This window comes from Pristiophorus japonicus, chromosome 9, assembly GCF_044704955.1.
Source record: "Pristiophorus japonicus isolate sPriJap1 chromosome 9, sPriJap1.hap1, whole genome shotgun sequence".
In the NCBI taxonomy this organism is placed as follows: domain Eukaryota; kingdom Metazoa; phylum Chordata; class Chondrichthyes; family Pristiophoridae; genus Pristiophorus; species Pristiophorus japonicus.
Window position 1 is genome coordinate 175,855,963 of NC_091985.1, and position 13,870 is coordinate 175,869,832.

Consider the following 13,870-nt stretch of genomic DNA (forward strand, 5'->3'; position numbering starts at 1 on the left):
CAGTACTGGATGTTGGACAAGCAGTGTAACAATTTGGAGACAGTGGGAGGGTCGAGAGAAATGGTAGTGAGGTAGAGCTGGGTGTCGTCAACGTACATGTGGAAACTGACGCTGTTTTCGGATGCTGTCGCCAAAGGGCAGCATGTAGATGAGAAGTAGGAGGGGGCCAAGGTTCGATCATTGAGGGCACCAGAGGTAACAGTGCGGGAGTGTGAGGAGACGACTTTGCAGATGATTCTCTTTCTACGACTGGATGGAGAAGAATGGAACCAGGCAAGTGCAGTCCCACCCAGTTGGACGAGGGTGGAGAGGCATTAGAGGAGGATGGTGTGGTAAACCACGTCAAAGGCTATAGACAGGACGAGGAGGGATCGTTTATCTTTGTCACAATCACATAGGATGTCATTTGTGACTGATGAGAGCTGTGGTAGGGGCAGAAACCTGATTGGAGGGATTCAGAAATGGAGTTCCAGAAAAGATGGGCATGGATTTAGGAGGCGACAACATGTTTAAGGACTTTGGAGAGGAAAAGATGGTTGGAGATGAGGCGGTAGTTTGCAAGGAAGGAGAGGTCGAGAGTTGTTTTTTTGAGGGGGGTGATGACGACAGATTTGAAGGAGAGGGGAACAGTACCTGAGGAGAGAGAACCGTTAACAATATCAGCTAATGTGGAAACCAGGAAGGGAAGTTGGGTGGTCATCAGTTTAGTGGGAATAGGGTCGAAGGAGCAGGAGGTGGGCCTCATGGACTTGGAGAGGGCATGAGGGGAGATGGGAGAGAAACTAGAGAAAGATGTGAATTTGGGGCTTGGGCGGGGGGGAAACCTTGGAGGAAATTTGGCCCGGTGAGCTGGGGGAAGGGAGGGAAGTGGCAGAGACAGCTGACTAGATGGTCTCCATCTGCGTGATGAAGTCCACGAGCTCCTCACACTTTTTGTTTGAGGCAAGGGTGGGGGAGTGTGATTTAAGAAGGCAGTTTGCAGTGGAGAGTCAAAGCTGGGGGTAATTTTGCATTCCAGGATGATCCAGGGTGAGCAGTTTTGGCAGACGAGAGCAGAATTCAATCGTGCTTTATGTGGTTCTACTGGTGAATGGCTAAACCAGTTGTCCACCATATCTGTTCAAGTGTGCATCCCTTGGACTTGGAATGGAGATGAGGGCCGTAGCAGGGGGAGAGAGTGTAATGGTTTTAATGGGGACATGGGCATCAAAGGTGGAGATGTGGGTGCAGTTGAGGAGATTGGTACCTGCAGAAATGTCGTGAATAGAGGGCCAAAAGCTAGACAGCTATGATTTTGAAAGTGCAGTTGTAAATGAATTGGGAGAGAGCTTTTTCCAAGGGTGGTCACAGAAGGAAGTAGGGTTGGGAGGGGAATGTGGGTGGGGAACGAGTGAAGGAAATGATCAAAGATTGCCTTATCTGTAATTGACCCCATGGGAGTACCAAAGTCATGTGAGATGGCAAGGTCAAGGGGATGGTCGTGAATATGAGTTGGAGGGAGAGATTAAGGGAGGATAGGAGGGCAGTAAACTTGGAGGAGAGAGATCTTGATGAGTTGTGATGGAGGTTGCAATCACCGAGGATGAGATGTTTCATTTATCTGCAGGAAATCAAATTCTACTGTACAAAAACATTGCAGTACAGCATCTCTCATCAGAGGGCATAAACAGTTGACAACATAATCAACTCAATTGTGTGAAACTTGTGGATAATCTGTGCAGAGGCTCAGGGAGGAAAGCAGTGAAGATATCTCGGCGAGAACATTTTTATGGTACTTGGCTGGGCGATTGAGAACGAAGATTTTCCATGAGATGCCAGAAGGCTGGAACAAGATGACATGCTTAAAAAGGAGGTGCAGGAGGACAGAGCAAGGTGTGATTTGGTGATGAGAGCCACACTGCCACCGTGACGGTCTATGCGGTGCAAGTTGAGGTGTAGCCAGTTGGGGAGGCTTCATTTAGGGGGGAGGTGTCATCACCCCTCAGCCAGGTTTCTGTCAGGGCCATGATATTGATGCAATCATCCACGATAAGCTCGTGGATGGCATGGGCCTTGTTCACAAGTGAACCAGTATTCTGGAGGGAGAGGCGGAGATGGGCGGTAAAAGCTGATCCACTGCCAGAGTCCCTAGGGTCAGCTCTGGCAAGTATAGAAAAGCTTCAAAAACATGTGCAATTGCACCAGCAGCCAGAAGAAATGATCCAGCAACTGAGGTGTAAATAGTTGATGATCACTTTAAATAGCACTGGTGGGTGAGGTCCTTCCTTCGGTTTAATGTCCTGTTAGGCTAAGGCTGGAGCGTGGCGTTTGAAAATGTCAGCGCTGATGTCAAATCAATGTTGCGCACTGATGTCATAATCTGCCTGCTGCCGGCACCCATTTGATGCTTTTACCAAAATGGTGTCTGGCATACTTTCCGTCAAAAGTGTGCACGTGCATCTGTGACGCTATTGTCCACCCTTAGGGGGCCAAGGAGTGCCTAACATACCAGTGCTACAGAGCCCAATTTCTCCCCTATCCACTCTTGTAAGATGTTTGGGAGGTCTGCAGAGAAGAGTGGAGTGATTTAATGCCTTTCTTTTCTTCCCCGATTCTCTTTCCTTCCCCCCTTTCTCCCCCCCCGGATTGTTGGGTGTTATGTCTGTAATCTGCTTATGAATGACTCCACGAGTCAGTGTTGTACTCAAACTGTAGTGACCTTGGTCCTTTATTCGTAACTCCACCCTCTAGTGGTGCCAGCATTGTATATAAACAGTGTAAACCTTATTGATAGTACATCAGGTAACAAGACTCCATCTTATGCAACTATACAGTGACTGCACAGAGAGTATATTTATAGTCTGCATATAGAACATCGGAGATTAAATGAGATAACGTCTGTTCAGGTGAGGGACACCTCACTTCATTGTTTGGAAAACTTTATGCCACAATGCCTGACCCCAGTAAGCCAGCAGACCATTTCATATTAATGCTGTCAATTCATTTCAGGGATAACCACAATAGTAGGGTGTAGTCAATGAACTGAAAAAAGTTACGAGTGATGAGATGAGATATTTCTGTTCTCTTTCCTGCTTCTTGGCGAATGGAAATGATCCTAATTAAGTGTTTCATTTATCTGCAGGAAATCAAATTCTACTGTACAAAAACACTGCAGTACAGCATCACCCATCAGAGGGCATAAACAGTTGACAACATAATCAACTCAATTGTGTGAAACTTGTGGATAATCTGTGATTCCTTTGTAGTCATGACCTCCTCTTGCACTCTGTTTGACCTGTTTCTTTCCAGGGGAATGATTCCTCTGTATTACAGCCATGTCTGCTTGGTTATTTGCATATTTTATACCGGCATCAAGCAAACATTCTAGGAAGAAGGAGCAGTAAAAGGCTTGGGTTTGTGTGGTGGGAGGGGGTAAGAACTAGGGTTGAAGTCACCTTGTTGCAGAGACTTGGGAATGGAGCAGATTGAGGGAGCTAGTGTGAGGGGGAGCATGTTCTGGCCTCTACCCAATGCAGATCTGCCAAAGGAGACTCTTTCTGGATTGTCCATATTATCAGTTAATCAGTTAGTACCCAAGCAGCACATTTGTCTTTGGATGTCTCTCTCTAGCACTTGACAATAGGGAGGTGCATTGGGGAAAAGACTTATGATTAATTTGTCTGCATAAATTGTAGACTTACCACTGTTCAGTTTACATTTAGGGCTTGGGGAGAGGTTGGATGTGCAGTCCATGTTCAATTAATTCTCAACAAGTTAGTTGTGCCACAGTAGTGTTCAATCTTGTGCACATACCAATTGTTAATTGCCATGTCAGTGGGTAGCACTCTTGCCTCTGAGTCAGAAGATTGTGGGTTCAAGTTCCACTCCAGGGACTTGAGCACATAAATCTAGGCTGATACTCCCAGTGCAGTGCTGAGAGAGCGTCTTTCGGATGAGATGTTAAACCGAGGCCCTGTCTGCTCTCTCAGATTCCAGATAAAAGATTCCATAGCACTATTTCAAAGAGGAGCAGGGGAGTTATCACCTGGCGAATATTTATCCCTCAGTCAACATCACTAAAACAGATGATCTGGTCATTATCACATTGCTGTGTGTAAATTGTCTGCTGCGTTTCCCACATTACAACAGTGACTACACTTCAAAAAGTACTTCATTTGCTGTAAAGTGCTTTGGGACATCCTGAGGTTGAGAGGTGCTATATAAATGCAAGTCTTTTTTTCTTTTAACTTCCAAAATTAATCAGATTATTTTGAAAGCTGCATTTGTATAGAGCAGTTAACGACTATATCTATTGGATGTTGTGGGCTACTTGCATATTTTTGTATACAGCTTTATTGTTGCAGTGGGAGCTTACACTGACTTCCAGTTCAACACCTCTAATTTAAAATTCTCATCTTCGTGTTTAATTCACTTCATGGCCTTGCAACCCGCCCCCTCCCTCCACCAGACCTCGAACCTTCTCCATCCCAACAAACCCCGTCCCGTCCCCCCGCCCATCTTATCTGATTATACTTTTGTGAAATGCTTTGGAACATTTTCTACATTGAAAGCACTGTATAAATGCAAGTTGATACAATATAACGTTGATGCCACCATGAAATTTTGCTTATTGGATTATATGAAATTTTATTTGTGCCTTTTTTTGCTGAATGTTTCGGCAAGTGTGTGTGTGCTTTTTAAAAAAAAATCAAAGCAGCAACTATTGTGGAAGTGATTTCAAAGGTCAGCATGAGAAATGTGCAGTTTTCAAGAGGCTTGGTATGAAGAATGATGCAAGTACACTAGCTAAATTGCTGTAGTTGACACATTGTTTAGTAACAGATGAATCTGTAATCTAGCAGATTCTTTGAGGATATTATTTTGCAAAACAACTTTTCTAGTTCATAAACAGCAAGCTGCAAGTAGCTGAACAGCTGTGTGATTCTGTCAGGGAATTAATTGGGGGTCATTTTCAATTGGGCAGTATGTGGTGGAGCAAATTGCCTGCTTTCTCGACAACTCGTCTGATTTTTCATCCTGTTTTCAGTGGGATTATGAGAGTTCTCTAACTGGCGGGTGATCCTTTCTACCAGGTTACCGTTAGACAGTGAAGTTTAAAACTACTCTCTTTGTGCCACCCCTACTGGTTCCATTAAAATAGCTCCCTACCCCCATCTCTGCCAAAATTCAATAGGCTGGATTTTAGGCTTGTTGCTGCCTCTGTTTTTGCCCCAGAGGGCGGCCCTGGGTGGACGGCCAGCTTTCAGCACCCTGCCAGGGTTTTCAGGGCCGGTTTCGCCGGTTTTGCAATACCGCCCAGAAGAGGCGAGCCACTGTGCAACGCCTCTGATTGCGACACGGTTTGATTTTTGCCTCCCGCCCAACCCGTAGCGCTGTGTAGAGCGCCCTGCTGGGAACACCTGTGAAAGCGGGCGGTCCGAACCGTAGTGGCTGCAGTGAGGTAAGTAATGTCGCCCTCGGGTAAGTGTGATTGCTTTTTATTTGATCTTTTTTGCGATTTATATAGTGGTGGCATGAGGTATTTATTGAGAGTGCTTTTGGTGGTTTTTTTTTTCAGGGTTTATTTTCTCCCCAGGCCTCTCTGAGCACGTTCCCAGGCTGGCTCGTTTGCTTGGGATTTTCACATGCTAAGCCGGCCTAGCGCCCTAAGAGAGGTGTGCAATGAGAGCCTCCCTTACCGCTCCACCCCACACTCTGGGCCCAGCTGCCCAATTTTGCTGACTGAGGCGCAAACTGTTTCCAGGCGGTATCAGGACCGCTCCGTCGTCATTGACGTTCCGAAATCTTAAAAGCCGACAATCCGGCCTCAAATTTACATTCATGGGCCCCTGTTTTGACTACTTTCCTATACTTTATTGATAATTTTTAAGGCTTGTAAAATTTGGAACAGTACTGATGTTAATGTAACATTTTTTAAATTGTTTTCCTGTGTAGAGTTCAAAAGTGCTTGCAAAAAAGGAGCTGGCTTATGTTCCTCTGATTGGTTGGATGTGGTATTTTCTGGAGATAGTGTTTTGCAAACGACAATGGGAGGAAGATCGCAGAAACGTTGTCCGGAGTTTGCTTAATCTCCGGGATTACCCAGAAATCTTTTGGGTAGGTATAGTGCTCACATCGGGAAATTCAGAACTGAGTTTCCCGTAATAATGACTAAAAATAACTCTGTAAAATCACCTAGCAACTTGATAAAGTCGTATCAGAATTCTTGATAAATCCCAATTCTTTTCTTGAGTTAATTATTCTGCACAGTTGGAATACCCTATTGTAAAGTAAAAACTGCTGTGAACTCGAATGGTAAAAATGTGGCATTGTGTAGTGTGAATATTTTCACTTTTCTTAACTCAAAAATGAATTGCTATATTTACTGCAATTTCAGTAGCATTAAACATGTTATACATTAGGTGTAATTAACATACTTTTAATGTGTGCAAAGTGGGATAATTTGAAAAGGATTTAATCTTGAAACTTGGCATGTTCAAACCACTAAAAGGGAGATTATTACAAGTATGCTGGGATTTCCTGATGGTTCAATAGATGAGGATTGAACATTTCTGGGTCTATGTTTGATCCTGGTATGGTGAGGGCAAAATTAAGTTTGGCCATGATGCCCCTTGTAATTAAATATCCTGACGACACTCACTGTCTAGGAGCAACCATGAAGCTTGGTAACTTAAGCAAGGTACTGGAGGGTGACCAGGAGTTGTGGAACCATATCCCAGTAAGGAGTTGATGCCTCGGGAGGAAAAGGGCGCACTGAAAATTGAAGGTCAAATCATAGGAAGCTGTACTTCACTGGAATCTCGTATCTTCTACCATAATGGGGAGGGCCCCAAGGGGATTATTAGCAATGGAGAAATAATTGAGCCCTCAAATTACTGTACACTGCTGTTTGCTCTGCTATTTCCCACCTGCCTGTGTCACTCCTCTCCAGTATCATGCCCCTCAATTACTGCTGCTGGGAAGATTAGCTGATACTGCATAGCTTATCAATCAACTCACCCACATACGTCTCCAGATGCTGGATGTGCTACACACCTGAGGAAATATGTCCCATACAATATTCTGATACCAACTACAGGCCCCCAATTACAGAGGTAGGCAGTATGCGCACCTTTCTGCTGATCCAGTTGGCACTTCTTGCAATACTGGTCAGGGCTGATGACTTCAATAGAGAGCACTCTAGTGAGGAGTATATTTAAGCACGGTGTTAATTTTAAACTCCAACTTCGATAATATTCCATTGTAACCGGATCCTATACTAATTAATTCGAAAAGGTTTCTTCCCTTTATGAAAATGTGTTTATACCCTTAAAAAGAAGCATCAAGTCTACAGCACCTAAGGAGGTCATTAAGCACAAAGTGTCTATGTCCACTCTTTGCTATGTTAAAGGCGCTATATAAATTCAAGTAGTTCCTTCATCTTTGAGCCACCCGATCCTTTCACTAACTATTCTTTCACTTTTTATATGCTTATTAAAGCCATTACTATTTTCTTGGCCCCTTGTATTCTTACATTAAATCTAATACTATTGGGGTTGCTTTTTCCCAATTGTTCTCCTACTCAAAATAGTTATTTCCCCCACTTCTTTTCCCAGAACTAACTCAAGAAATGCTCGTTAGGAAGCATTAGGATCTAGGAAGCAGTCCTGGATGCATTTTAATTGGTTATCTGCCGTAATTTCTTATGTGGCTTGGTGTCAAATTTATCTGTTTTGTCTTGTAACAGCATCTTGGGACGTTTTACTACGTTAAAGGCGCTATATAAATAAAAGTTGTTGTTATAAATGAGCACACTCCCGAAAGTATCTGAAGATGTTTTCATGATCTGACAATTATTAATAACTGATCACAATACAGTACTAGCAAACTATTTCAAACAAAGTACTACTAAGTGCAAGAAACTTGTGCAATTCTGCAGATGTTCCAAATGAAAACTGCTTTATTTTAGCAAGTGAATGTATCCAACAAATTTAACTAACTTTTTGAGCAGTGTTTACATTGACATTAGTGCTAATGGTGATTGATTATAATCTATTGCTCACTAGTGGTAAAATAATATTTGATTTTGCAGTGCAATGCAGTCGAATAGTATGAACACATTGCATTTAAATTAGAAATTCAATAGACTTTGGATGGACTCACACAATTTTTTCCGTCTGTGCACAGCCACACGTCTTTATTTAAAAAGCTCCTATTAGTGGGATTGAAGACCCAAATGATTGCCGCAAGTCCTTTTATTAATGCAATCTTAACATTGCATTCACAAAAATTAAAGGTTGGCAATGAGCCTTCACTTCATTGTATCTTAATGATATGCCTTCTAGCCTAAGCTTATTGGGAGAGAATTTTTGTAATGCTTCATATGGGGTTACTTAAAAGGACTCAGCATTGCTACCAAAACACAGGTTAGATTTTGCTTGCAGTGCAGCAGAGCAAAAATGCAGTATCTGGCTCTGAGGTCAGTTTTGGTGACATTGTTTTCTACAGCAGTGTCTACAGGGGTTTAAGTCTATTAACCATTTCTTCTCGCTGGCTTTGATATCTTCCCTGACTTACTTGCAGTTTCTGATTCACTGCGAAGGAACACGATTTACAGAGAAAAAACACCAGATCAGTATGCAGGTGGCTGAAGCCAAAGGCCTACCCAAGCTAAAGTACCACCTGCTCCCTCGAACAAAAGGCTTTGCACTCACCGTGCAATGTCTAAGGAATGTAGGTAAGGGTGCAAGTGTTTGTAATAGTGTACGAGAGCTGCAGTATGCTGCTCGTGAGATGCATAAAAATATATGTCTACAATATAATTTCTAACGCATGGTTTGCAAGATGATCTGGCTCACACTGACATCATTTGGCTACATTCATCTGGGTTATTGATTTCAGACTAACCCAATAAAACACACCTTTCCCTACTAGATGTTGATCATAACACTGTGGTATCATGCAGCTACCAGGATGGTAAAATGCAAACTAGATGGACCTTGGTCTTTGTCTAGCAATTCCTATGTTCCTGTGGGAGTGGGGAGAGAACCATCTTGAGTGTTGCTTGCAGTGTTTGATTGTTGATCGATTCTTACAGTAAACTTTTAGTTCTGATAATGATCAGCAGAATAACAACCAGTTCAAAAGTAGGAATGTGAAGCAATCCATACAGAAATGTAATTCAAGCTCCCGTCCTGGACTCTCTTCCAAAGTCATCCTTGTTTTAATGCTTGCTACCCCAGGCCGATAACCGCGTGGCTGATTTATATAGTGGTTTCAGGTTTCACTTTCTTTTTTGCTGCAATTTAACTTTTTAAAAACAACTATAAATGTGAAAACATTGATAAAACATTTGTTACAGAAAACAGTAAATCACAGCCTCAAAACTAAACCCTATTTATAACTTTACATGCACAAACATTCATTGTCTTGAGACTTTGCCACAACAAGGTGATTAATCTGCAATGAAATACATCAGACATGCGATTTTGTGACTGAATCCATTTTGCCGTTTACTTTTTATTGACCTGTGTTTATTTAATTGTTAATTGGATCCATCTACAATTTATAAAATGGATTATATGATTTTTATTGCTTTGTTTTTACCTGGAATTGTTTCCTCTAGTTCCAGCTGTGTATGATGCTACACTCAACTTCAGAAATGGTGAAAACCCGACATTGCTAGGGACCTTACATGGGAAAAAATACCATGCAGATTTGCACGTTCGGTAAGATGCCAGAGTGCATGTGATTTGCACAATCATTTTCACTTGTATGTTGTTCGAGAGTCTGTGGCCCCGATATTTACGGGGAACGGGTGGATGGGTGTGGGGACGCATGGGTGGAAGTATGGGTTTCCCTCGGGTCCAGCCGAATTTGGAGGAGATGTGGGGGCATGTGTGGAGGAGGTTGCATGTTGTGGGGGGGGTGGGTGGGGAACATGAGCACATGCGGTGAGGAGATCGGGGGCCGTGGAAGACACCGGAAGATCAGGAATCCTGGCTGGCCAGTGTTAAATCCCGCCTCCGTTAAAATCGGAAGTGAGCGGGCTAGGTTTGGGTTTGAGTGTTTTTTTACATTTTCACATCCTGCCCCAACCTTAACCCACCACTTCACATTTCTCTGCGTTAAATTTAATCTGCTACTTGTCTACCCATTTCACCAGGCTGTTTGTCTATATCCTCATTGTTTACCACATTTCCGAGTTTCATATCATCTGCAGACTTTGAGAATATGCCCTGTATACCTAAGACCAGGTTATTAATATATATCAAAAAGAACAGTTGTCATAATACCTACCCCTGGGGGACGCCACTGTATACTTACTTCCCTCTACTCTAAAAAGCAACTGTTCACCACTAACCTCGGCTTTCTATCCCTTAGTCAATTTTGTATCCATATTTTGTTTCAATTTTGAAAGTCCATATACACATCAACCACATTACCTTCATCAACCCTTTCCATTACTTCCTCAAAGAATTCGATCAAATTAGTCAAACACAATTTGCTTTTATCAAATCAGAGCTGACTTTCATTTATTAGACCATACTTTTCCAAATACCAATTAATTTTGTCCCGGATTATTGTCTCTAAAGGTTTCCCATCACTGACACAAATGCATTAATTGTTTCAGATCATTTGTAATGGAAGGGTCCCATGTTTTTCCCTTTCAATTCCCCAAACTATTGGCAAAAGGATGAAATTGGGTAAAACACCGCAAGCAATGTATTCCATCAGGAACTTTGTTCTTCAACTCTTATTGTCAGCATCTGGCAGTTTGCTGTACACAGGAGCTTGTATTTTGCACTGGTATTTTTATGCTAGATTATAAATATGCTCCTGCATTTTTAAGAAAAAATCCAATGCACATTGGTGCAATTTTCTCCCTCTAACTCAAGCTCTCAAGCTATTTTCATAGGTTTCTGTTAAACTTGAAGCCTGCCAAGGTACTTTGGATGAAGGGGAAAGATTAGACTAGGTTGAAATAATATTCTAAGTTCCAGCACCCACTTGAATGGCATGTACACTTGTGAATGCCTCATCTCTCTAAATGGTTGAGTCCTATGTGAAGTGCATTTAGTCTGAGCCCAGATCTCATCAAATGGGAGTTCACGCGAAGACTACCTAGAATCTGACAATCATTGAAGACAGTGGCTTCTTTTTGGGTTTAGTGATTTAAAAAAAAATAGTGTCCATTTGTTGTTCATGCCTTTTAGGGGAGGTTCAGTAAAATCAGGCCATTGAAACTGATCGTCAAATCCTATGGACCGAATTTTCGGCAGGTTTGCGACCGGGTTTTCGCCGCGATTTGACTCTCTGCGGCGAAAGCCTGGGCGGTATCCTCGGGTACCTGTTTGCGGCGGCGCTTACAAATACCGCCGGGGAGAGGTGCGCCGACATGCAATGACGCGGATTGCGTTTTTGTCCAAGTTTCGACACTTGACTGACCCGTACGCCGCGCCCAGAACAACAACAGGTCAAACCAGCAGAGGTAAGTATGAAAACCTACAAAAAAGGTAAGTTTAAAGTTTTTATTTTTTTGCAGCGATTAGATAGTTAAGGGTCTTGTAAATGTTTTTGGAATGTTTTTTGGAACATTTTTTCCCCCCCTCCCAGGACCTCTCTCTCGGCTCCCAGCCCAGGATTAAAGTTGCCGAAACTCACTTTTTGCGCCACGAATGCTTGTGCAAAGCCTCCCTTACCGAGACATAAAGGCCAAAAGTTCGGCCTAAAAACGGTAGCGCAGTGAAAACGGTAAGTTTCACGTATCGCTACCGTTTTCACGAAAGCAGAAAATCCAGCTCTGGGTTTTGCGAAAGTCTAAACTTTGAAGTGCGTTAACTGAGCAGCTTCTAAAAAAAGTTTCTTCATACAACACCTCACCAAAACTGCATTCCAGGAGTATTTTATCAGTTTGGTTCTTCAATGATCTCCTAAAAAGAAAGACTTGTATTTATATAGCATCTTTTATGAGCTTAGTAAGTCCCAAAGCACATTACAGACAGTGAAGTACTTTTGAAGTGTTGTCACTATTGTAATGTAGGGAACGTGGCAGCCAATTTTCACACGGAAAAATCCCACAAACGGCAATAAGATACTAACCTGATAATCTGATTTAAGTGCTGTTGGCTGAAGTATAAATATTGCTGCTCTTCAAAATAGTGATGTGGGATTGTATACATCCACCTGAGAGGGCAGACTGGGCCTCAGTTTTAACATCTCATCTGAAAGACGACACCTCCAACAGCGCAGCCCATCCTGTATCATTCCTAGATGTTGTGCTCCAGTGTCTGGAGTGGGGCTTGACCTCACGCCGTTTTTCCTAATCCTATTAAGGCTGGGAAATTCCTCAGAGCTAGTCCCATTCCGCCAGCGTTATTTTGCCCGAAGATCGGTGGAAACCACGATTATGCATGCGAAACAGGGTTTCCACCGCACTTCTGGCAAAGTACTACTGGCGGAGCAGGAGCATCTCTGCGGATTTCCAGACCTACGATTCTTTTCAATGGTCAGTGGTTCAAGTAAACTACTCTGCTTAAACTAATTGCAAAAATTAGAGATATGAATACATGATTTTTATACCTCAAAGAATATGAGATTTGAAAAGGAAGAAAATAAAATGATACGAGGAACGAGCAGAAAAATGGAGTTAGATAGCTCGTGTATTGACAAACAAAAAAGAGAAGTTAACATTTTAAGTGGGGACTATTCATTGCAAGGGGTTCCAAGTAATATTGGCAAAGGACTGCGAATGGACTAGCCTCACTTGGCAATGGTGTGGAGAGATCTTGGGACACGGCGGTGGATTACAAGACAATGTAAAATAGCAACTTTGCACACATGGAAAATTTGGATTTTTTTTCCGCCAGACCCACTATTATCACTGCAAAGTGATATAAGCCTTTGTAAGTCTGAAGGTTGTGAGTTCGATTCCCGCTCCAGAGACTTGAGCATGTAATCCTCTGAGGGATTGCTGCACTGCTGAGGGAGTGCTGCACTGTCTGAGGTGCTGTCTTTCAGTTGAGATGTTAAACAGCTGCCCTCTCAAGTGAATGTAAACGAGTGCATGGCACTATTTCGAAGTAGAGCAGGGTAGTTCTCTCCAGTATCCTGACCAATACTTATCACTCAACCAATACTACTGAAACCGATTATCTGATCATTATCACACTGCTGTTGTGAGACCTTGCTGTGCTAATGTGGCTGCCGTGTTCTTACATTACAACAGTGACTGAACTTCAGAAGTATTTAATTAGTTGTAAAGGGCCCAAGTTTCGGCCTCAGTTGCTCCTGATTTTTTGGAGCAACTGGTGTAGAACGGAGTATCTTAGAAATTCAAATTCTCGGCATTTAGTTTGCTCCAGTTCTAGTCAGTTAGAACAGTTTCATTTTGGAACAGAATTTTTTTTTGAAAAGGGGGCGTGTCCGGCCACTTACGCCTGTTTTCAAAGTTTCGTCAGTGAAAACTTACTCCAAACTAACTTAGAATGGAGTAAGTGAAGATTTTTGTACGCTCGAAAAAACCTTGTCTGCACTTTAGAAAATCAGGCGTAGGTTACAAATTAGGCGTAGGGAATGGGAGGGGGGTTTTAAAGGGAAGTTTACAAACATTAAACACTTCAGTTTTACAAATAAAGAGCCATCATCAATAATAAATGATAAAACATCAATAAATCAACCAATAAATCAATCAAAAAAAATTAATAAGAATTTTTTTTAAAAAAATCAATAAATAAAACATTTTCTACTTACCGACTGCAGCACCAGGAGCCCTCCCAACAGCATGCTGGGATGCTCCCCACCCCCCGTCTCTGTCAGTGTCTCTGTCTGTCTGTGTGTGTCTCTCACTCTCTGTCTGTCAGTGTCTGTGTTTCTGAGAGGGAGGGAGGGA

At 42.5% G+C, this 13,870-nt stretch overlaps 1 protein-coding gene across 7 annotated transcripts in view; it reads left to right on the forward strand.

Moving 5' to 3' along the window:
* Nucleotides 1–13,870, forward strand: part of agpat4 (1-acylglycerol-3-phosphate O-acyltransferase 4 (lysophosphatidic acid acyltransferase, delta)) — a 306,351-nt gene that overhangs the window by 218,304 nt on the left and 74,177 nt on the right. For all 7 annotated transcript variants that reach the window (XM_070890161.1, XM_070890158.1, XM_070890160.1 and 4 more), the window contains 3 exons: nucleotides 5,935–6,096; nucleotides 8,563–8,716; nucleotides 9,605–9,707. In XM_070890161.1, coding sequence (XP_070746262.1) covers nucleotides 5,935–6,096; nucleotides 8,563–8,716; nucleotides 9,605–9,707 — 419 coding nt within the window. The remainder of the gene's footprint in view (nucleotides 1–5,934; nucleotides 6,097–8,562; nucleotides 8,717–9,604; nucleotides 9,708–13,870) is intronic.